We start from the raw sequence: 24,354 nt of genomic DNA on the forward strand, positions 1-24,354 counted from the left end.
GAGATAAGCCAAGCTGAGCCCAGGTCAGCTAAGACCCTGCACACTTGTAAACAACACAGTTTATTCTTGCACACCAATGAAATTATTGAGGTTGCTCATTACAAAGGATTAGTATGTCAATGGGTATCTGGTAATAAATGCGGTTTAAACATCCAGCAATTGAGGAATGGTGCAATACCTTGCAGCAATTAAGAAAGCTGGTATAAAGACTATACTTTCAGGGATCATTTCTGTAGTTCATTACTAAAGAAGTTTATCTGAACATGTAGAACACATGACACCACAAGGAGGAGGCACAACATTCTCCCTAGAGCCTGAAGCTGGCTCTTGGTGTTGCATGACTACAGCAGCCATTTGTCACTGATGACTGTTCTCTTCCAGGAGAATAAGAAGGAGAAGATGCAGTTTGGGTTGTTTAAAAAAAATAATTCTGATGCAGATGTATATTGACTTGAAATGTTCACAATAGACTGATAAATTGTAGGCGGAATGGGAATGGGAAGCAGGTTGCAAAACAATGTATGTAATATGATACCATTTTCATAAAACATATATTTATACATTTGCATATGAATGAGTCAGGTCTGATACACAAGATGCTGAAAGTGGTTATTTCCAAATGGTAGGATTTGGGGTGATTTTCATTTGTTGTTTATCTGTGTTTTAGAGTTATTCTATAGGAACACGTGTCATTTGTACAATTTTCAAAGGGGAGAAAAAAATCTTTTCCATAGAGTACAGCATTAAAAAATTTTGAAATCCTTTAGCTTATCCATAACAACCCTGAGTGTGTTTCAAGTACTTTTTGTGGAAAAAGTCATTGTCCGCTCTTGCAGCATCCTGTGCAGGAGACTTGGTAACACTGGCTTGTCCAGGATTCACTAAGGGATTGCAGGTAGCAGAACCCGCCTGTCTGATCCCACTGGTAACCCTGAGCTCTGTGGTTGGCAGTGGCTTCATCTTTCCAGCCCACACAGAGACAGCGAAGCCTAAAAGCTCCTCTACCTTGGAGGAGGCAAGGGTTGGGGTCACTGCGGTTCCCTACTATCCTAACAGCAGAGTAGAGCCTTCCCAGTAACTTCTTGCCCACAGAGGTTAGTTATGACCCTTAGGAAAACAAAAGAGACCTTTTAAAATTTCCTACTAACAGGAAGCCAAATTTCATACATTCACAGTAAGAAATTCAATGCCCCAAGGCAGGACAAGGATAGCTACCACCTTAATCCTTCTAAAGGATAAAAGGACTTCCTGCCTGCCTGCCTGCATTTCCTCCTTCCTTGCTCTATTTTTCTCTTTCTTTTTCTCTCTCTCTCATTCCTCTTTTCTTCCTTTCTTATCCCATTTGCAGTTAGGCTTTTACCTAAAACAAATCCTAGTTTAAAGCAAGTAGATCCGTCCCTTTACTGTCCTTACCAGTTCTCAATTTGCAATAAATCCCAAATACTTTTTTTTTTTTCTGCCATTACTGCTGCTGTTGCTAAAACCCTCCTCAGAGAGCTGGTGAAAATTACCCATCAGGCTGATGGGGTCTCATGGAATCATATAATCCGATCCCAGCTTGTCCCTAAAACACTCACTTCTTTTCATCATTCCTACTTCCTTATCCTTTTGCCGAACTCGAATAGATCTTAATCTTTTCAGCACTTTTATACCCCAGCACTCCTGTCCTACCGTCCTCACATTCTGTGGAGACATTGACTCAGAACATGCCCAACAACTGCCCTTGCATCTCCCTCTAAATGGCTCCCTGCTGTTTGTTTCCAGTGTATCACCCTCCTCACCTCCCATCTCCCGCCAAGCTCTCGACCCCAACCCAACTGGTTTTCCCTAGGACAGTGATTATTTTGGTTCAGATCCAGAGGATCGTGAGGAGTCCATGAGGCCCTGGAGGCGATCCACAAATCTTCAGAAAGCAAAGCAGAATCTTTATGTCAATTTTTAGGTGTGAGTCCCTAGCTTTCTTTTAATTTCCAAAGGGCTGTATAGATCTAGACAGTGCTTTATCAGTTACCCTCTCTTTCTTGCATTTTTAGGCTCCCTCCCTTTCAACTGGTATCCCCTTCTCCATCTACACATAACCTGGGTGTACCAGGGCCATGGACAACTACGAAATATAATTACCAGGTGTATTGGTCTGCTCTGTTTGGCATAACAAAATATCATAGGCAGGGTGGCTTAAACAGCAGAAACGTATTTTCTCACAGTTCTGGAGGCTGGAAGTTTGAGATTAAGGTGCCAGCATGGTTGGCTTTTGGTGAGGGTTCTCTTCCAGGTTTGCAGATAGCCACTTTCTCACATTTTCCTCACATGCTCTCATGACCTTTCCTTGGTGCGTGCATTCAAGGGGCCTCTCTCTTCCTCTTCTAAGGACACTAGTCCTATTAGACTACAGCCCCATCTGTATCCCTTATGACTTCAATTAACTTTTTTGTTTTTTGTTTTTTTAAGACAGGGTCTTGCTCTGTCACTCAGGCTGCAGTGCAGTGGCATGCTCATGGCTCACTGCAGCCTCAACCTCCCAGGCTCAAGCAATCCTCCCACCTCAGCCCTGTGACTAGCTGGGACCACAGGTGTGTATCAACATGCCTGGCTAATTTTTTGTATATTTTTGTGGAAACAGGGTTTCTCCATGTTGCCCAGGCTGGTCTCCAACTCCTGGGCTCAAGTGATTCTCCCGCCTCAGCCTCCCAAAGTGCTGGGATTACAGACATGAGCTGTCGCGCCTGCCCATTTAACCTTAATTACTTCCTAAAGATTCTGTCTCCAAATACACTCACATAGGGCAGAGAAGAGGGAGTGTTAACACTTCAACATATGAAACTTGGGGCGACACAATTCAGTCAATAGCACCAGAAATAAAAATAACTTGCTTTAAGATATCAAAGTTGCTATCTTTGTTACACTGACAATAGATTCCTAACTTACCTTTTTTCTCTGGCTGCTTTTAAGATTTTCTCTTTATCACTGGTTTTAAGCAATTTGATTATGAGATGCCTCAGTGGAGTTTTCTTCATGTTTCTTGGAGTTTATTGAGCTTCTTGGATCTGCAGATTATAATTTTCATAAAGTTTGGAGATTTTTTTCACATCATTTTTTCAAATATGTGTATTTTTTGCTTCCCATTCACAGACTTGAATTATATATATAATTCCAGGTGGCACATCCCACTTCCTGGGTTCAGTGGGATAGTCCTACTTCCCTGGAGACCCTACCAACCAACACATCTTCCGCCCCTCCCTCCTGAAGTGGCCACAGCAGCTCAAGGAAGACAGAAATTTAAGTTTGTCCCAGAGATAACTAATGCTCTTTAATTTTTAAAATTCATTCTTGTCTGAGTCTTTTACTTAGGCCAGTTTCTATTGCTATGCCTCCAAGTTCATTAATGTTTTCTTCTGATTGTAAAGACTGGGGGACCTCTTTCTTAAGTGATCTTTGTCTTAAGATTTGGTGCAATATATCAGTAGACCTAACAGAATGAATATCTAACAAAAGAAAGTTGAAAACTAAATGACTGTTACCTTTCTCTTTGAAATACTGTAGGAATGAAAGTTAGATATACTTTGTGACTTCCACGAGACACTGACCATCACACAGGCTGTGATTTTTATCAGTGCAAGACGCAAGGTGAGCAGGCTCACTGAGAAAACGCACACCAGGGACTTCACAGTTCCTGCTCTGCATGATGATATGGACTAGAAGGAAAAAGATGTTAGCATGAGGGATTTCTGATCAGGGTCAAGCTGTGTTCTGATCACTAATGACTTGTCAGCTTGTGGGATGGAGGAGCAATGAGTGTCTTTGGTTACAAACTGTGATCTACCTACCAATTGTGAAAACTATATTCACAGGAGTTGACAGCAGCAGTTGATGGCAAGATGGTACTCAGAAATGGCATTGATGTAATTTAGGACGTGGAATCATAAGTGAGACAGCACACAATTAGAATAAAGAATTGGCAGAGGGGGTCAACTTGGGAAGAAAGGTGTGGATATAAACTGTTACTGAAGAAGACAAATAGATTGTTCATGACACTGAGACTTTCTACGATACCATAGTGGAAGAGATGCCCATGCATGTGGCTGACCTTATTTCATTCCGAAGTGAGATAGTTTTGGATGCAGTGCTCATTGTTGCTGAATAAGTGACCACAATGTGCATTGTGCTTCTTTCTTTGGAAATATTTGAATCTTGTCTCAATGCTTAAAATCGATCAGAGATACAGACTTTGATAGCAAAGTGACATTAGTCATGAGCTCTTGTGAAGATAGTCATTATTTTTTATCTTCTTTAGAGTTAGACTGAGGGGGTGGGTATAAAAGATGGTGTCTGTAACATCTTTCTTTCTTAGAAATGTATTTCCTAGTCCCATGGAAATGGTTGCATTAGATGTTCTCTATCATTTAATAATATACTTGTGGACTAAAAGATAAAAGTGCTGTATGAAATAAGCCAATTATGTTAAACTAGCACATCTGCCTTTACTGCGTTTATCATTAGTCTGAATAGAAAGGCCTTTAAAATTAATTTTTTAGAAAGCATTTGAATGCATTCTTTGCTATTGTATTTATTCAATAAAGTACTTAATTAGTAAAAAGATATTGTCTTCTGCAATATCTAACCTTCTGTTAATCTTATATGTTGTATTTTTCGTCCCAGATTTCAAAGTTTTGCTATCTAGGCTTTCAATTTGTGTCTTTTTTGTATTTTCTCTGGCTCTTCTGAACTTTTAAAACATTTAACACAATTACAATAATTGTTTTAATGTTCTTCTCTGTTAAGTCTAATATCTGTGTCAGTTCTGGGTCAGTTTTTACAGACCGATTATTCTCCTCGCTGTGTTTTCCTGCCTTGCTGTGTCTTTGATTGGATAATGCAAATTGTGAATTTCACCTTGTTGGGTGCCAAATTTTTTTTTTTTAATTCCTGTATGTTTTCTTGAGCTTTTCAGGTCTTGCCTTTGTGCTTTGAGAGGCACTTTCTGGAGCAGTGCTCAGTCTAGGGTTAATTATTCCCCACCACTGAGGCAAGACCTTACTAAGTACCCAGTGCCCCATGAATGATGAGTTTTTCCAGTCTGACTGATGGGAACAGGTACCATGCCTGGCACCCACTGTTCCTTCTAATCCTTTCAGATGGCTCATTCCTCAGCCTCACATGCATGCACTGTTCACCACTTTGCTGAATGGCCAAGGGGATCCTCTGTGGAGCTTTGGGATTCTCCCTCTGTGCAGCCATCTTCTCTCCGGTACTCTCTCTTTAGAACCACGGCTGACTTGGTGTCTCTGGACACTCACTTCTGTCTTTTCAACTTCAGGAGTCTGCCAGGATCCATCTTAGTTCTCCCTCTCTGCACAGTGATCTGGCAACTCTGCCAAGGTAATTCTGGGGGTAATCCTGGGACTCACCTAGTTTGTTTCCAATGTTGTTCATTGCCTGGTGTCCAGTGTCTTGAAAACTGTTGTTTCATATATTTTGTTTGTTTGTTTGTTTCAAATGGGAGGATAAATCCAGTCCCTCCTTCACTCCATCTTGACCAGAAGCAGAAGTTGGTAGCTATTGTTATTTCATCATTCATTCAAGATATTTTAGGGGCACCTACTATGAGCCAGGCACTATACTAGGTTGAGTATACAGTGGTGAGCCAAAAGAATATGGTCCTGGCCTCACAGCAAATCTGTCTTATGGCGATCAACTTCTGCCAGAAGGCAGTAAATATGCTAGGCCCTGGATTTACGAACATGGACATGAATCGGCTGTGATCATTTCTCTCAAGGAATTCAGAATTAGGAGGGAAGAAAAATTAATACAAAGCTGACTGTGAGAAGTATGTGAGATACAAAGGCTCTGGGCATATGGATGAAGAAATAATTAATTCTGATTTAAGGTATAAGGGAAAACTTCATGGAGAAGGTGACATTTGAGTTGGGACCTGAAAAGTTCATGTAATTTTGAATGGTGGAGAAGCAGGAGGGAGGTAGAGATGCTGAAAGTGCTTTTAAACATGTGGCAGACACAGCTATTTGGCTTGTTCTTCCTCGCCCACAGAACCCTAATCATGTGCTTCAGAGGATGCTGTATACAGTACTTTCCAGCTCCTACCAGTGAGTCTTGATTGGTTGAAATCAATCACGGAATTTCTATTCCCCATGCCTGTCACTGGATCCAGCATAGGCACATGACACAATTCTGGCCAATGAGATATGAGGGAAAGTCTGCTGGGAAAGTTTATTTTTCAAAGAAAGGGAGAGAACATTCCTTTCCCCTACTGTTTCTGAGGGAGAAACAAAAACAAAAACAAAAACAAAAAAACCTGATTCCTTGATGATGTCCTGAAACCACTGAAATTAACCAATCTGAAACCAATATAACTCATGACTTCTTGTTGCATGAGATGCTAAAGTTTTCTTCTTGTTTCAGTAACTTCTGGTTGGATTTTTGTTGTAGTTGATGGTGTTACTTTTGGCCAGATGCAGGAGACCAGCATACCCTAAGCTGATCAGTTTACCCATTTGAAACTCGCTTTTCCTTTTCACTGATTCAACCCTCTGCTAAATGTTACTTATCTTGTTCTTGTTCCTCTGTTTCATCAAGAATGGAGGTTAACCTAAGACCTAAGGCATGACAATGCACTTAGTCACTCTTCCCAAACATGCACATGGGGGAAGATGCAAAACAGCTTTGAAAATGAAAGAAAGCAATTACACAGTGAAATACCTTGACTATTCTGTCCCATCATCCTTCCTGAACCTTTGATTGGGAGGACTTGAACTCTTATGGTAGGGTGGAGGGATGAAAATAAATATAAAGGAGGAGAATGTAGGCAAGCCTAAGGGAAATTATGTAAATTCTTCCGGATTCACAGCAGTGCTAGAATTCTCTGGTAATTCCCACAGGAGCCAAGACTACCTCTGAAACAATCTAACTGTTGGAAACCACCAGTGTCTGGCAGGAAGCCAACTATAACAAGGGCAAAAGATATGCCTTTTTGGAGAGTCTGGACCAATCCCAGGGACCCAGGCCAGCCTGTGGCCGAAGTTGTGAATATGCAAAAACTGTCACCAGTCTCCACTCACTTTCCCGTTCCCTTCCTAGTCCCCTTCTTTTTCTAGCCCCAATCTTTCTCTCCCTGTTCCTCCTCCCGCTCCTCCTTCTCCTCCCTCACTCACTCAACAATTCATATCCTGCTTGCCTGATGAGCACAAAAGGTACTAAACCGCCTACCTTAGGACACTTGCATTTCAGCAGGGAGCTCTTACACCCCCAAGGTAATGCTCCTCTATTGCTAGAAATTCAGATCTCTAGGCTGGCTGTGGGAAGCATGTCTGGTCTCAGGCACAGTACTTCTTGTCCCATGCAAAGTCAGCTGGTGGGAAGGGGGGAATCCAAGGAAAAGAAGGGGACTAGGAAGGGAAGCGGGGATCCAAGGACTGGCTTCCCAGCTCTCACTGCCAGCCAGTGGGGTCACAAAGACATTGCCTTAAACGTGCAGCCATCCTCTGCGAGCTCGTACGGGATCTTATCCTTCTCTCACATAACTACATCCTTCCATCTAGCTTATCTTACTCACCTTCAGTCTCAATTTAAATGTGTCTTCCTCCGGGAGGCCTTCCCTGATTGATTCCCATGTCTGGATCGATTCAGTACCCCCAGACCACTAAATGCCTTTCTCTGTGAGCACTTGTCATGCTGACTTGTGATCCATGGATCTCAGTTAGCCAGAATCCAGCACAGCCTGACACTTAGCAGGTGCTCAGTTTATGGAACGAACGAACGAATGAACATCTGTTCATATACACTATAGCTCTGCAGACACCATGATTATCTTGTTCTCCATTGTACCCTCAGCACCCAGTCCACTGCTTAGGCTGTAGTAGTAAGACAGTAATGATTTATTAATTGATTGAAAGAGGGCGTCCCAAGAAAGGGACTTGCATCTATGTTGCGATGACATCTTTACTGCAAGGGCAAGAAGCACATCCCAGACCTTTTTGAAAACAGGGATGGAGGTGGGAGGCAAGGCAAGATGGAGGAAATTTCTAGGAGTACAGATATTTAGCTGTCATGGTGGGTTTCCCTCTTCAACTATCGTTTCAGTTTTCCAGGGATTTTTTTTTTTTTTTTTTTTTTTTTTTATGGCGTTTCTCTCTTGTTTCCCAGGTTGAAGAGCAATGGCATGATCTCGGCTCACTGCAACCTTCGCCTCCCAGGTTCAAGCGATTCTCCTACCCCAGCCTCCGACTAGCTGAGATTACAGGCGCCCGCCACCTTGCCCAGCTAATTTTTGTATTTTTAGTAGAGACGGTGTTTCACCATGTTGGCCAGGCTGGTCTCGAACTCCTGACCTCAAGTGATCTACCTGGCTCCGCCTCCCAAAGTGCTGGGATTACAGGCATGAGCCACCGTGCCCGGCCTTCTAGGGATTCTTAACCTGGGGCTCATAGGTGGGGCTTCAAAAGATCCATGAATCCTCCGACTCTTTAATCAAGCACCCGTGTCAGTAGCTGTATGTGCCTTTTTCTGGAAAAGGATCATGGCTTTCGATGAGTTTCAAAAGGCTGAGACTGTTCGAGACCTCACCGTCCAATACGGTAGCCATTAGTCCCGTGTGGCTCTTTAAGTTTAGACTTAAATTAAAATTTCAGTGCCTCACTTACACTAAGCTACACATCAAGTGCTCAACAGCCACTACCTACAGGCCAGACCAGATAGAGGGCATTTCCATCATTGCAGAAAGTTTGATGGGACAGATATCTGTATTGGTAGCATTACCAACTGAATACAGGTAAGACTGGATCCAACTAGTGCTTTTGTAAAATGAGTTACCAACATTTAGAAATAAAACACAAAAATCTAAAATCCTGATTGATTTCATTTGGGAAACAGGACTATCTATCAGCGTGGGGCCTGCGTTCCCCTGGCAGCTGGAACGCACAGTACCGCTCCCTTTAGAGGGACTCTTGGTCATATAGAAGTCCCCCGCTTGACCCTCCTTGACCACTGACAGTACGACCCTCGTTTCTAGGGGACTTCGCCCGTCTTGGTCTCCTTCCAGGCTCGCGTTTGTAACCAGACTCCAAATTTTACTAAATGGGGTTGAATTGGGTTTGAGAGCACATCTTAGAGCAGGGTCTAGGGCTGAGATTCGGGGTCTCAGTTGGAAGTTGAGGAGGGACAACGTCTCCTTCCTTACAGTTTTCCGGAACTGTAGGAAGTCAGAGGGAATTTTATCCTGCACATCTGTTGCTTGACAAAGAACTTCCCAGTCCTCCTCCGAGCCCTCCAGTCCCTAGCCCAGTTCGCCCGGGCCCGCCCCTAGCAACAAGATCGCGGGGAGGGGCCGAGGCGAAACACGAGCCCCGCGCCCACCACCCCGGCTGGCGACGTGGCTCCGCGGCCCCGGCCTCCCCCGGCAGCTTAGCGACCAATGGGCGCGCGAGCGGGGCCGCCCGCAGCTTCCCAGCTCGAGGCCCCGGCGCGCCCCTCTGCTCCGGCTCGGGGCGGGCACTGGCGGAGGGACTGGCCAGTCCCCTCCTCCGCGCCGGCCCCAACCCTGTCGCTGCCGCCGCGTTCCGAGCCCCCATTCCCGAGCTGCCGCTGTTGTCGCTCGCTCAGCGTCTCCCTCCCGGCCGCCCTCTCCTCGGGACGATGGCGCGCGGTGGCCGCGGCCGCCGCCTGGGGTTAGCCCTGGGGCTGCTGCTGGCGCTGGTGCTGGCGCCGCGGGTTCTGCGGGCCAAGCCCACGGTGCGCAAAGAGCGCGTGGTGCGGCCCGACTCGGAGCTGGGCGAGCGGCCCCCTGAGGACAACCAGAGCTTCCAGTACGACCACGAGGCCTTCCTGGGCAAGGAGGACTCCAAGACCTTCGACCAGCTCACCCCGGACGAGAGCAAGGAGAGGCTAGGGTGAGGCCGCGGCCAGGGCCCCGTGGGGGGCGGCGCAGGTGTCCGAGGGCTGCCTGGGCGGGAGCCACGCGGGATACCACCGCCAAAGCGAAAGCGAAATCGCGCGCGCGGCCTCGAGGATGGGGGCCTGCCCAACTCGGCGCTGCGGCTCAGGCTAACTTGCCGGAGGGCCCCGGGACCCCAGCTTGGAGATCGCCGCCGCCGCGCCCCGGCCGGGGTGGTTTCTCGCGGGGAGGCGAGAACGTGGCAGCGGCCGCGGGAGCCAGGACGGCGAGGGCCCGCCCCCTCCCCCAGGTTGCATCAGAAGGGAGGGGAGAGTGCACAAAAGAAGAGTTTGTCCACAGTGGCCTGTTAGTGACATGAGTTCCTCCCCACTCTCTCGCAGTTTCTCTCTGATCCCCCACTCCCGGGGTGAAGGGCTTGAGACACTCGCTAAGAAAATCTCAGGGATGAACATAAATGGATAAAAGATGAAGGGGCAGGCGAGCGACAGGCTTGCTTCCTGGTCTCGGCCGGAGTGGTCTTGCCTTTTGCCTAATCGCCCTGTAAATCTATCGTAAGGAGGCTGGGCGCGGTGACTCACGCCTGTAATCCCAGCACTTTGGGAGGCCGAGGCCGGGGGGTGGGGGGGAGATCACCTGAGGTCAGGAGTTCGAGACCAGCCTGACCAAACGGCGAAATCCCGTCTCTGCTAAAAATACAAAAATTAGCCGGGCGTCGTGGCACACGCCTGTAATCCCAGCTACTTGGGAGGCTGAGGCAGGGGAATCGCTTGAACCCGGGAGGCGGAGGTAGCAGTGAGCCGAGATTGCGCCACTGCACTCCAGCCGGGGCTAGAGTGAGACTCCATCTCAAAAATAATAAAAATAAAAATAAAATAAAATCTAGTGTAGGGATACAAAAATCCGGTTGAAAAGGGACACGCAGTTTCCGATTGGAAACACGAGGGAGCAGGAATGGAAACGGGTCGCCTGAAACGTTTCTGTTGGCAGCAGATGTCTGCAGAAGCCCTCAGTTCTTTGGCAACTGATTTGTTTGGGGGCAAAAAGCTGGAGGGTTCTCTTGGTGGTGGAGGATTTTGACTTGGGCTGTTAAAGGCAGTTGAGTCAGGAACCAAACCCGGGAAACAAAACTTCGGCGCATTTTAGTACACCCTCCCCGGGTCCCCCTGAGGAGACACTTGGGCATTGTGCGGAGATATCTGGTGGTCCTTGCACAGAGGACCCAGCAGGCAGCCTGGTCCTAGATGGAGGCAGGGCTGGGGAAGAAACCAGCAGTGCTGCCTACTGGGCACCAGGTCTCAGATCTCCCTGAACCTGATTCCTGGGGGTGGAGGATCTTCATGTTCTGCCACATGAAAGAGAACACAGCTATCCCTGTGCTCCTGGGGGCCTCCAAAGGCCAAAGTGTTTCGTTGGAATATGAGGATAAATTATACCTATTGTGTAGGTGCACCATTTGCCTGCTCTGATAAAAAGACCTTTGAACTTCAAAGTCACCTCCAAACAATTACCTTTTATCTTGCAGAGTACTTTCTCTTCTCGGTTAGGACTTAACAATGGGGGCCATTGATGAGTTCAGTCTATTGTATTGCTTTGAGGCACTTGGAGACTGATTTATCCTGGAGCCCTGAATGGCAGACACATTGTCACTGGAGAGGAGGCAGGGAGAGGTTTTGGGATTTGGAAAACTTTATAAGGTGTGGTCCTACAGTTTCCAGTTAATGCCTTCATCATGACAGTTCGGCCTAGTAGTGAGAAAAAGTGACGGTGAAGTTGGTCTGGATTTGATCCTTGTATCAACACCTTGACTTCATTCATTTATTCATGCAACAAACATTTGAATGGCTACTGTGTACCAGGCCCCAGTTTAGATAACTGGCAGGTACAAAGATGAAACGTTATGCTCTGGGCGTCAAAGTGCTTGTAAGCAAATGTGGAGGAGAGAAGCACAGACAAACTAGCCATTATGCACAATTGCTGCAATGATGGCCTATAAAACCTACTGTGAGCACATTCAGGAGAAGGAGCCGCCAAGGCTGCAGGTTAGAGAGAGGGGATTGGGGCTGTCCTGATCAGAGTTTGTAGGATGACTTGGAGGTTGCCAGGTGTACAGCAGGGGAAGCCCTTCCTGAAGAGAAAACAGCCCATTTCTAAAGGGTTTGAAAAGCGTTCTGGGGCATGAGGGGTGGTGAGTCTGCAAAGGGGCAGGGAAGGGAAGTGAGAGGTGAGAATGGAGGGGAAACCAAGGGCAGAGCAGGAAGGACCTTGGTGAGATGGACATGAGATGTTATCCTGTACGTTGTCAAAATGTCATAATCCCCAAAACTCATTGGGAAAGTCAGGCTGGCAGGAGGGCAGTACACAGAGAATATAATCAAGGCACAGACTAGACCTGTGGCAGGGAGAGGAGGTGAATGCCAAAGGGGCTTGGTCTCTCCGGATTCCAGGAGGGGATGAATCTAGACACCAGTGGGAGGCAGAACTGGCAGCTCTTGCTCTTGACTCAATGAGGGGGAGAAGAGAGAGGTAGGAATCAAGGGAACATCCGGGTCTCTGGCCTTAGCCACCAGATGGGTGATGGATGCACCATTCACTTGTAGGTTAAATGTGGGGTAGAGGCGGGGTAGGAGGTGCTGGAAATTATGGGTCCTGTTTGGGATGGGGCTGAGTGTGAGAAGCTGCCCCTCTGTCCAAAGCTTCTGTTTCAGTGGTCCCCTCCAAGATTGGGCTGAGGAGGAATGAGTGTGGCTGGATCTAGGCAACTTTGTCACCATCACCTGTCAGTACTGAAAATGTGACAGCTCTAAGGCCCCTAAAGACACCTGGACCAGAGGTTGCAAAGTGGGAACTCGTAGGCTGCATGCATTCATAAATATGCCACACAGTGTAAATTACTTGCCCACATTTAAAGTTTGAATGGTTTCACATACAGACCCCCATATCTGGCTTCTCTTGACACCTTTATTCCCATGTGTCAGTCATCGTCTGCAGCAGAGTCGGCCAGCCCTATTTGGCGGCTAGCAGGGTACCTCCAAGTGGCCATAGGTCCCATCAAAAGGTTTTGCTCATTCTGTTACCTGTTGGTGTTGAGAACAAATGATGATGGAGTTGGTCTGGGTTTGCTCCTTGCATCAACACCTTAACTTCATTCATTTATTCATGCAACAAACATCTGAATGGCTACTGTGTAGCAGCTACCATCAGCCACTGATCTAGATTATTGTCTTTAGTGAGGAAAGGCATGCATTCTCTCCTTTATTCCTTACAACATTCCTTGTGAAGTAGGTGTTCAGTTTACAGATGGGGAAACTCAGAGAGTCAAGACACTTGCCCAAGATCACGCAGATAATGGGGACCAGAGGCAGGACGGGGATCCAGGTGTTCTGATGAAAGTGCTGGGCTTCATCTCTATCCTAGCTGCCTTTCCCAGGATCTCACTTGACATTGTTAAAGAGAAGGTTAAGATCTTATTTATTCTTACAACAAATGTTTATTGAGTCCCTAATATTTGTCAGGCTGAGCTATGTCCTAGATGTTTATTTGGCATAGATTAGATGCTGTCCTTTCCACAAAAGAGGATTGTAGAGTCTGATGTCGTTACCCTGAGATTATGTTTCCCAGTTGGCGTTGGGTAACCCATTGGCATGTCTTCACTGTGTCCCCAGGATCAGAGCAGTGCTCGGCACATAACTGGGCTCAACACTGCACAATGTTAAAAGAATTCTGCTGTGTCTGGCTATGATTTCCTGGGGGAAGAAGCCTGAAGACACTTGAAGTTTCATGTTTTAGTCTTTTTTTTTTGTTTTTAAGACAGGGTCTTGATTTGTTGCCCAGGCTTGTTTACAGTGGTACAGTCATAGCTCACACTGCAGCCTCGACCTCCTGGGCTCAGGCAATCCTCCCACCTCAGCCTCCTGAGTAGCTGGAGCTACAGGCATGCATCACCATTCCTGGCTAATTTTTTTATTTTGAGACGGAGTCTCGCCCTGTCGCCCAGGCTGGAGTGCAGTGGCGTGATCTCGGCTCACTGCAAGCTCAGCTTCCCAGGTTCACGCCATTCTCCTGCTTCAGCTTCCCGAGTAGCTGGGACTACAGGCACCTGCCACCACACCTGGCTAATTTTTTTGTATTTTTAGTAGAGACGGGGTTTCACCGTATTAGCCAGGATGGTCTGGATCTCCTGACCTCATGATCCACCTGCCTCGGCCTCCCAAAGTTCTGGGACCACAGGCGTGAGCCACCATGCCCGGCCATTCCTGGCTAATTTTTAAAGTTTTTGTAGAGTCAGGATCTCACTATGTTGCCCAGGCTGCTCTCAAACTCTTGGCCTCCTACCTCAGTCCTCCCACCTCAGCCTCCTGAAGCACTGGGATCACAGATCCAGCCTATCTTTTAGGATTGAGACCTGTTAAACTTGCAAATGAAGGGGTACTTTCAAGCTGTTGGTGATGTTTACACCTTCCTGAGAAAGAGGAGCTTGGGTTCTTGGGTTCAGGTAGGAGGTGGAGACATTGATTATTCACTCCTCCCCTTCTCGTGTACACCCTCCCCCACCTAAAAAAAAGTTATGGGAGATTTTCTCTATCAAACTATCAAACTACTGATGAATTTGTTTCCCATTTTTTATTAATTAAAGATTAATTGCCACTCAGAATGTCTGTTGACAAGAAAGTTTTACCACTGAAGCTGTTAGAATTCCAGCCCAAAACAAAGAAAGAAATCTAGAGTTAGCCTGTATGACCTCCTCCCAGATAAATGGACTACAAAGGTGAAACTTTTTTAAACACTGGGAATAGCTTGGGGGTGTTTTTGAAGTTCCCTACTGGGATGCTGTCCTGGTTTGGGACCATCTGGTCTAGAGATGACAAAAGTGGGTTCCCAGCCTGAAGTTTGCTCTGGGCTAGCATTTAGGATACCTCAGTGGAGTTCAGTGGGAAATTTGTGAAACCTAGGCCAGTTGTGGAGCTGGTATGGGAGTCTTTACCCTAAGAGCAGAGGGTTTAAGGTTCCTAGAGCGGATCAGCTGGTCAAGTTTTGTGAATAGATTCTATGATGTCAAGGCTCCTTCAGCCCTGACATTTGTGCTGTGTCCACCATCTGGTGTCTTCCTGCTTTACGTTTCAAGTCTTTGTATCCATGGTGGTGGGATTTAAAAAAAAAAAACTCACTTATCTTTTGATTTACATACAGTTTCCACTTTTTGCATTGGACCTAAGCCAGAAGACATGAGTTCTCACCCCAGTTTTACCAAATACTGGCTGTGTAATCTTAGAAGTTATTCCATTTCTCTGGGCCTCAGTTTCCATTACTCCAAAATGAGGGTGCTGGACTACAGCAGGGAAGATTAATAGGTTTCATCTTACAGATCAGCTCTGATCCGTTGATAATGGCCATCACCAGATCACAGTGCTGAGAATTCTGAGAGCACCTCTAGGTTTATCAGGACAGAGGGGCACGATCCATTAGCAGTGTCTGCCATCAGCACTGGTTGGGGGAAAGCACATCAACCTTGGAAGGATAAACTTGAAGATTCCTTCCCCTCCTTGGATCATTGATTCTGTTGTAGTTGTATGTGCATTTTGGATTGTGCAAGTGTTTGATCTTTTGCTGGACCAGCATCACACAAGCCTTGATAATATAATAGCCTTGTGCCTGGGTGTGGGTTTCTTTTTTTTTTTTTTTTTGTACTGCAGGAAGATTGTTGATCGAATCGACAATGATGGGGATGGCTTTGTCACTACTGAGGAGCTGAAAACCTGGATCAAACGGGTGCAGAAAAGATACATCTTTGATAATGTCGCCAAAGTCTGGAAGGATTATGATAGGGACAAGGATGATAAAATTTCCTGGGAAGAATACAAACAAGCCACCTATGGTTACTACCTAGGTAAGAGGTGCTGCAGGAGCGATGACACAGCGGGGGCCCAGGTCACAAGCTTTTTGTAGACTCTCTCTTCTCTTATCATATCCACTCCCTTCAGGGAGATGTCACAGCCTCCTAAGTAGAACCTGCTTGTGTAACACCCTCCTCTGCAAACTCAGAATGTACTGAGTTGCTTACACTGAGTGAAGTTACAGGTGGGAGGGAAGGGCTGTGAGGGTTAATAAAAAAAATCCCTTAGATTGAGACCCCATCTCAACTTCATCTCAGATGCACACACGGAGAAGAAAGCAGAAAGGAAGTGTGTCTGTGGTACATTTTCAAAATGCTGCCTAATTCTGGATAGCAAGGATTGAGTGGGCCGGAGCAGTCAGGGAAGGCTTCCTGGTGTGGGTGGTTTGGAAACTGGAGCCTGGGAGAATGGATTTATATTTGGAGAAGGTGGGTCAACTGGAGGGGCAAAGATGCAGCAATGCATGCAGTAATGGGAAGGGTTTAGATCCAAGACAAACAAGATCGGGAGAAGGAAGGAGAAGTGAGATTACAGAGGCACGGGGTGCAGACCTGCTGGGTGCATGGTGAGGTTGGCAAAGAAACAGGCCCAAGGAGAACCAAAGATGCACGCATGCGGCCAGAATCGGGGAGATCTTGAAAGCCAGGCACGGCGTTGAGACAAGATGTTTTGGGTACCAAAGAGTCTCTGTATGTTCCAGATCTAAGAATGAGATGATGAAAGTAGAGTTCTGCAAAGAGAAGTATGGCAGTAATATAGTCTAAAGCCTGCGCTCTTAACCACTTGCAGTAATTCCCCTAATATGCCATGAGGCCTAGATTATGGGGTGGCTTGAAGGGACTGATATCAGAGGCTTTCTGACATAAAATGTTTTAAAGAACTCAGTAGGTCGGGACCTTTTTTCCCTATATGTACCATTTGAGCATGCAGGATGAGTGATCTGGCAGGAAGCGCCTTTCTTGACCACACAGTTTAAAAACATTTCTGCATACATACATCCTGCAGGAAACCCCGCAGAGTTTCATGATTCTTCAGATCATCACACCTTTAAAAAGATGCTGCCACGTGATGAGAGAAGATTCAAAGCTGCAGACCTCAATGGTGACCTGACAGCTACTCGGGAGGAGTTCACTGCCTTTCTGCATCCTGAAGAGTTTGAACATATGAAGGAAATTGTGGTTTTGGTAAGATAAGTGAAGAGTCTGGGCTGGGAAGAGACCGGGGAGAAAACTGCCTCCAAATCTTGTCTCTTCCAAAGAGAGAAAATTTTTCAGCCTGAAGGGAATTGGAGAAGGACTCTGAAGTAGAGTTTGTTGGAATACCTGGCTACCCAGAAAATGAGTCAAGTCAGGCTGGCTGCTGTAACAAATAGCCCCCAGTTGTAGCCATTTAATACTAGCAAAGCTTGTTCCAGCCAGATGGACCTCCTGGGCTGTTCTCTGAGCACAGTTGGGTACCCAGTTCTCCTCTAAGCACTCCTGCTTGTGCTCTGCCATCTTGTAGCTTCAAAGTCATCCTGGCAACACCCAGCTGGCTGACAAAGGAAAAGAGAGGGAATGAGAAGATACAGTCTTTGTTTACTCTTCTGGCCAGGGAATGACACATCCCCTTCACGTATGTTCCACTGGTCCCTCCTAGATATGAAGAGGCTGGGAAATACAGTTTAGATACGTGCCTAGAAAGAGTAAATGGGGGCCAGGCACAGTGGCTCACGCCTGTAATCCCAGCACTTTGGGAGGCCGAGGCAGGCGGATCATGAGGTCAGGAGTTTGAAACCAGCCTGGCCAATATGTTGAAACGCTGTCTCTACTAAAGATACAAAAAAAATTAGCCAGGCATGGTGGCGTGTGCCTGTCATCCCAGCTACTCAGGAGGCTGAGGCAGGAGAATCGCTTGAACCGAGGAGGCGGAGGTTGCAGTGAGCCGAGATCATGCCATTGCACTCCAGCCTGGGCGACAGGGTGAGACTCCTTCTCAAAAAAAAAAAAGAAAGAGCAAATGGCTTAAGTGAGCAACTAGCTAGTCTCTGTCCCATTTTTCAATTTTAAGGGACTTGGAAAAAGACTCAGAAATGGAATGAATTGGATTGTTAAAACTGTATGGAAATGTAAAGTAAAAATTATGGCTGGAAGAGATGCTACCCTTAGGGGGTGGGTCTTTGGAGGGTGGGTGGATCAGGCCCTAGGCTTTGAGGAATGACTATGCTTGTAAGGCCTCAGAATGTAGTTGCTTTCCGTAGTGTCTTGTTGGGTCCCAAATGTCTTCATTTTCCATGACAATTAAATAAATGCCATCACCTGTTTTCCTGGGCAGATGCACCAACCCAGTTCCAACTGTTTCAATCCTGGGAAACAGATGGCTAGAGCTTTTGTTTACACGAGCTGTGGATGGTTTTAGTTATCCAGGTGGTGGAAGGGTCCACTCATGCTTCATCCTCCTGACTGCCATGACTGTAAGGACTGGGCAGTGGCTCCAAGAATCATTTCTCTTTACCACTCAACGTTCATGTAGTGTTAGCTAATGTGGCAGAGGACAGTGCGGGTGGTGAATGATCCAGAGTAGACTACGAGCCTTTGGGAGTGGCTCTCTGCTCTCAGGTTGGCTCTTTGGTTTGACCCAGGATGCCTCTGAGTTGCTGTGCCAATGAACAGTAAACTCATTTAATTATTGACCCAATCAAAAAATACTAAATAAGAGGTCAAGTATACTAAATACAGAGCACAATACATTAAAAAGTCAGATATACTTTTATTTTTTAGTTGCCCACTGTTTCACATTTCTCTGACACCAACTCAGTATTCATAGTCCTGTTAGCACTAGAGTCTATTCTTGTGGTCATCTAATCCAGTGGTTCTCACACTGGGTTTCTCGCATGTTCCCCAGTGGGTGTTTTGGCTGGATGATGGAGTTGGTTGGCCTGGCAGGGCCTCCTGATATCGTCAGAGCACCCCTGCGGTTACAGGTACATCTTGCTTTGAAGAAAGCGTTCTGCTCTGGAAATTGGGGTGGGGGATTAGGAACAGAAACTATTGCCTGTTTTTTACAGATAAAAAACTAGTTCCCAGGGAAGTAAGGAGATGAGCCAGAAGTCACCAAGCATTCAGCAGTAAAAGCTGGACAAAGGAGGACAATAGAATTCTCAGACTTCTTAGAGCACATGGCCATCTTGCATTCTGTTTTACCTTTTGCTTCCTAGGAAACCCTGGAGGACATCGACAAGAACGGGGATGGGTTTGTGGATCAGGATGAGTATATTGGTGAGTACTGACCTAGAGTCTTGCTCAGCTGTCCTGACTGGGCCACATGACCCCACCCACACGTCTGGCTACTTTCCCCAGGCGTCTCTTTTAGCAACAGCTGCAAGCCTGTAAGTCACTCCTGGGAGCTTCCAGCCTGCTTGTCCCATCAGCCCTAGTGGTGTAGTATCAGGGAAGTATTATTAGGCCTCATTCAGTGGAGAAGAGATGAAAAGGCTGGCCCTACACAAGGCTGGCCAACAGTTGGCCCCATGACTCTGAGAGGTGCCCTTCATCACACTGCCTAGTTTTACCTTTGCAAAAGGGCATTGGAGATCCCATAGATTTACAGTGAAGATAGAGGAGACAGTGTCAGGGCAAAGACTCTAAAACTGGACTGGGTCGATGGGGCCTAGAAACTCTGAGTAGATGCAGCTGTGATTAACAGAACTGTTTATGTGTCTGAGCACTTTGCAGAAAGGCATTCTTCTTAGAAAGATAAATGCTTTACAGAGTGCACAATTGCCCAATAATATGCTCGTTTTGTGCCCCTCATTTCCTATCCTTTGGTTGGGAGTCCTATAGTGTCAAATTAATGTATTTGGGTCTGAACCCACCATTGCTGGTTAGAGCCCTTCCTGGTAGCCCCAAATCCCCCCCAGCCCAACCCCCGCTAGAAAGGACTAGAGCAGGCAACAAGGACAATTCCATTTGATCCTCACCACCTGCTATGGCACATGGCTCCAGCTGCAGGCTCCCTTCTCATGGTAGCTCTTTTCCCAAGTCTCAATAAAGTAAAAGCTGGAAAATCATTTGATTTAGGTGTTGACCTATGAAAAGAGAAATGAAATATGTATAATTTTTGTACAGATTTTTAATCAAAGCCACTAATTACCTTTAAATGTAAAACTCAGAGCCTGAGTTGCTGTCTCTGGTTTTGTGGTTGTATTACTTTGCCATCCCAGACACGAGAACAAGTGCCTTCAGCAATGAAGAGCAGACTTTCCTCTAATCATTAGAAATTATGTTTGATCATGAGCCAAACACTGTTCCTTGTGTGTCATTGGTAACAGACAAGGTAGCTCTCGCCACAGTAATTAAAGTGATCTTGGTGGCACTACCCTGATAGAATAACATATGCTGACAGCTCCCTCATCAGAGCAAGCAGTTGAGCCTTCCTCTTGCTGGGTCCACGTGCGAGGGTCACGTTCGGAGGTGCAGACCTCTTACCGTGGCACTGGGGATGAAATGAAATGAGACTGACAGCAAAGACTGCATGATTAAAACAAACAATGTAGTGCTTTTGATTGAAAGTGTGCGCTCTGCCCAGCCCTCCGGAACTGTGCGTTGAAATGGTGCAAAGTCAGGGGCAGAACTCTTTGAGTGGCTTTGCCTAAAAGAAGCATCCCATTCTTTCAAGTGAATAGGGAGAGGGAGGTGGAGGCGTTGCGCTTGAAAATCGAATACCTAGTGACTCACAGGCAGAGGAAACCCAATGTATTGACTCGTCATTTCACTTCTCGGGGAGGCTTCTCTTCAAGCGGCACCAAGTGGAAAGTGTGTGGTGGGGGGTGGTAGTAGGAAGAGCACTGGAATTAGGAGCCCTACCTTCTCCACCGATTAGCTTTGTGACCCTGGGGTAATCATGTAATGGCTTCAAACCTTAGCTTCCTCATCTGTAAAATGGGAAAAAAAAAAAGTGAGCCCATTTTTACAGGATTCGATGAAGCTCGAATTAGCTAATACATATTACAGCTCTTTCTCAAAAACAATGTAGACATGTCAGTTAGGGGTCTACCTTGTAGTCAAGGGTCTTGTCTTTTTTTTTCCTTCACTTACTACCTGCTTCATTCACCACCTGACATTTCCAAGCTCTGCTTCCATGACAGAGAAACTGCCTGCAGGGTATCTCTCTTTTCCAAGAGCTACTGACACACACACAATGCAAAAACGTTTCCTTTGCGTATCCCCATTGCCATTTTGTACAATGGGGATAATGACCCATCTTGTAGAATTGTTATAAGGATGAAATATAATGACAAGTGAAAGCCCTTTGGAAATGATATAAACAATAGTACTAAACACAGTGGCTAAGACTCTGGGTTGAAAGCAGAGTGGCCATGTTCCTGTGCAGTCTCCAGCTCATGTGAGCTGTGGGTCATTGGGTAAGACTTTACCTCATTGTTTTCATCTGTAAAATGGGAATTATAACAGCACTCACTTTGTAAGGTTGTTGTGTGAAAATCAAATGAAAACTGTGTGTAGAACACTTTATACAGTATCTGGACCATAGTGTTCAATGTTAGTCATTATTATTAGTTTTCGCTTATGTAGTGCCAGTTTGGGTTGTAGAGGGCTTTTACATCAAAATGGCACATTTGATCATAATAGCCCCATGATTTATAAATTATCATCTCCATTTTACAGACAGGGAAACTTCAGGCTCAGTCACTGAACTAAGTCAAAAGCCGGGATTTATCTTTTGGCTTCTAAACTCAGTTCTTTCTACTCCACCACATGGCCTTCATCATGAATAAATTACTGCATCATTATCCCCAAGAAACTGCCTACCAGCTGTTTGAGTTAGGTCTCTGGATTGGTCGTCACCTTTCCTAAAGCTCAGGAGGTCAAGTTTTTTTTTGGGGTGGGGGGGGTTACCTTCCCACTTGCCTTTGTAACCAACAATAACCTTCCCTTCTAGCGGATATGTTTTCCCATGAGGAGAATGGCCCTGAGCCAGACTGGGTTTTATCAGAACGGGAGCAGTTTAACGAATTCCGGGATCTGAACAAGGACGGGAAGTTAGACAAAGATGAGATTCGCCACTGGATCCTCCCTCAAGATTATGATCATGCACAGGCTGAGGCCAGGCATCTGGTATATGAGTCAGACAAAAACAAGGTATTTCCCATTCTTCTGGAATCACTGATTGAAGGGAGACAGTTTACATAAGATTGGTTTTGCTTGCTTTTTCGGCGATAGCATTGACCCATGTGGCCATGTCTTTATTGACTTTTCCTTCTTGTCCTACAGTGGAGACCTGTAAACTTGAGCTAATACCGTGATAACCCACAGTAAAATTATTAGGCCCCAACTTTCCTGGAAAGTCAGCTATGAGCCACAGACTTACATTGTCACATTTCCTAAGACTGCAGAACTTTGCGGGCAGGACACGATTTAAGAAGTATACCCCGTGTTGCCCTAGGATCAGCTTATTTATCCATTCACTGTCACCAAATACTTATGAAACATCTGTGAGGTGTCAGGAACAAGGAAGCCCATCCCATTAAAGCCCAGACATCCTCAGGCAAGCTCAGGTTTCTGGCTTTAATGCCTAGTACTTCGGTATCTATTGATAAACATCCAAATAAACAAATCAATACATTTAGAAAAATGTCCTGCCTATTCCCCACTTTGCTGATTGCCCCCAAATTCTAAGGTTATGCCAACAGTCAGTTTAGGCAGCAAGGTCATAAGAGGAAAGTGGCATTCTTGAGGGCCTATTTTGGGAAGACCAACACTGCTTGTGGACACAAATGGATTCTAGCTTCTGAATTACTTGGGGACTTCCCTGACACATGTTAGCACGGTTTTTATAGCAAGAGGCTGTTCCGATTTGGAGTTTTGCAGTGCAGTCATGGTAGATGAAGGAGGTGCCCAGTAGCTTCTGGATTACTAAATATAGTATTTTAAATGTTGCACATCAGTGAAATGACATGAACATCATACGGAACTAGTACAGTTACCAGAGCTTCCGTGACAGAGCTCTTTGATCTCTTCTATAGGATGAGAAGCTAACTAAAGAGGAAATATTGGAGAACTGGAACATGTTTGTTGGAAGCCAAGCTACCAATTACGGGGAAGATCTCACAAAAAATCATGATGAGCTTTGATAGACACTCACCAGAATATGGCAGACTGTCATAGGCATTCTGTTATTGTCTTGGATTGTTGCTACAATTGTCTAATTTACAGCAGTTGTGATCCCACAAAAAGCAAGTTTATACCTCAGATTGGGGTATAAAAATTGTTTTTCGCTCAGTATTTACTGGAAAATGGACATCACTAGTCTTTCAGTAAGATTTCTCTCAAAACACGTGAAAACCTTGGTAAATTGCAATTCTTTCTGGGGATATATTGGTATAACATGACTTAAAACTTTTTTTTTTTCTATTAAAACTTAAAGGGGAACAAAACTTGAAAAAGCCCTGTTCTTCAGAAGTTGAGTGGGTTGAGGGAGGCGGTAATATGAAGTGACTGCTGTGTATTTTAACTACCAGATTTTTTATATTTGCCACTGTTAAACAGTTGGAAAGGGGAAATTCTGATTAAGCGAAAGTGGTATCATCCTAGGTAAGCTTATTTCAGAACAAGTCTAATATTTCAGATTCTTTCTTTTCGACTTTATACTCTGAGTTATTACTTACTGTAAGTGGTGTATATGAAACCTCCATGCATTTTCCAGTATGGATCTGCTAATATGCACAGTAAATCCATGTCTTTGTTTGTTTTTCTATTAAAAAGCAATCAAGAAAGATAATGTGAAAAAGAAAGGAATTTAGAGGTAGGGAAAAGATGAATGTCAGACATTTGAAGAACTATAGTAAAATGATAAACACTAAACATACTTGAGAAAACTTTCTTAATATGCCAATGAGGTAGGCCTGATCTTTGAAATAGTGAATAGGAATACAATGCATTTCCTCCATGATCACTGATTAGAATGAGGTGGTGGGATCCTTGGGAAGCCAAACGGAGCGGAGTTCTGGATCATGTCCCATCCAGTCCAGTGAATCCACGACCCTCAGACCTGTCCCCCCGCAACAGCTTATACCATGGAATGAGGACAAGGTGATACTCTGAGCTATGGACTGAACTGGCAGACACAACCTGTACAGATTGAAATTTCACCTTGTAAGGAGGAAGTGAATGAAATAAAGGATCCCCCTAAGGATTTTCTACTGTGTCCTGTGGTGTTTGACTTCACAGATGCTATTTGTGACATTATTCATATAGCATAAAACAGTGGGGTTGGATCCCATGAATAACATTATAAAGGTTCTGGGTTTTTTTTTCATCCAATTACTAGAATGTTCAGAATAGACTCATATTTACTAATTTAATAAATGTATATACTTAATGCCTTTACTTTTCTAGGTCATTTTAACTATAAAATCTTCCTGAAAAAGGTTGCACCTGGAAAATCTGGACTTCCTCCCTGGGCCTATGAGGCGCTGTAGGAGGAGGCCTATGGGATCTGGCCCCTACCAGCAGTAGCATCATCTCCTTACCACTGTCCCTTTCATACTGCCTATAGTCTGGC

General features: G+C 45.4%; 1 protein-coding gene and 1 non-coding gene across 2 annotated transcripts; both read left to right on the plus strand.

The window, feature by feature from the left end:
- Positions 1–205: 205 nt before the first annotated feature.
- LOC115936424 (small nucleolar RNA U3) lies at positions 206–415 on the plus strand. Its single transcript, XR_004071904.2, has one exon. It is a non-coding gene; the product is annotated as a small nucleolar RNA U3 (small nucleolar RNA).
- An 8,823-nt stretch (positions 416–9,238) lies between these two features.
- RCN1 (reticulocalbin 1) lies at positions 9,239–23,985 on the plus strand. Its single transcript, XM_004050889.4, has 6 exons — positions 9,239–9,899; positions 15,595–15,788; positions 16,801–16,979; positions 18,992–19,052; positions 21,733–21,932; positions 22,817–23,985. The coding sequence occupies exons 1-6, from the start codon at positions 9,646–9,648 to the stop codon at positions 22,922–22,924; spliced, it is 996 nt and encodes a 331-aa protein (XP_004050937.1). The 5' UTR covers positions 9,239–9,645; the 3' UTR covers positions 22,925–23,985.
- The last annotated feature ends 369 nt before the right edge of the window (positions 23,986–24,354 follow it).

This window comes from Gorilla gorilla, chromosome 9 (assembly GCF_029281585.2).
Source record: "Gorilla gorilla gorilla isolate KB3781 chromosome 9, NHGRI_mGorGor1-v2.1_pri, whole genome shotgun sequence".
Taxonomy (NCBI): Eukaryota; Metazoa; Chordata; class Mammalia; order Primates; family Hominidae; genus Gorilla; species Gorilla gorilla.

Bases quoted from the DNA above. Each gene is read 5' to 3' on its own strand.
- RCN1 (XM_004050889.4), top strand. From the start codon at position 9,646: ATGGCGCGCGGTGGCCGCGGCCGCCGCCTGGGGTTAGCCCTGGGGCTG. The intron at 9,900-15,594 runs GTGAGGCCGCGG...TTTGTACTGCAG, and splicing joins GAGAGCAAGGAGAGGCTAGG to GAAGATTGTTGATCGAATCG. The intron at 21,933-22,816 runs GTATTTCCCATT...TCTCTTCTATAG, and splicing joins ATGAGTCAGACAAAAACAAG to GATGAGAAGCTAACTAAAGA.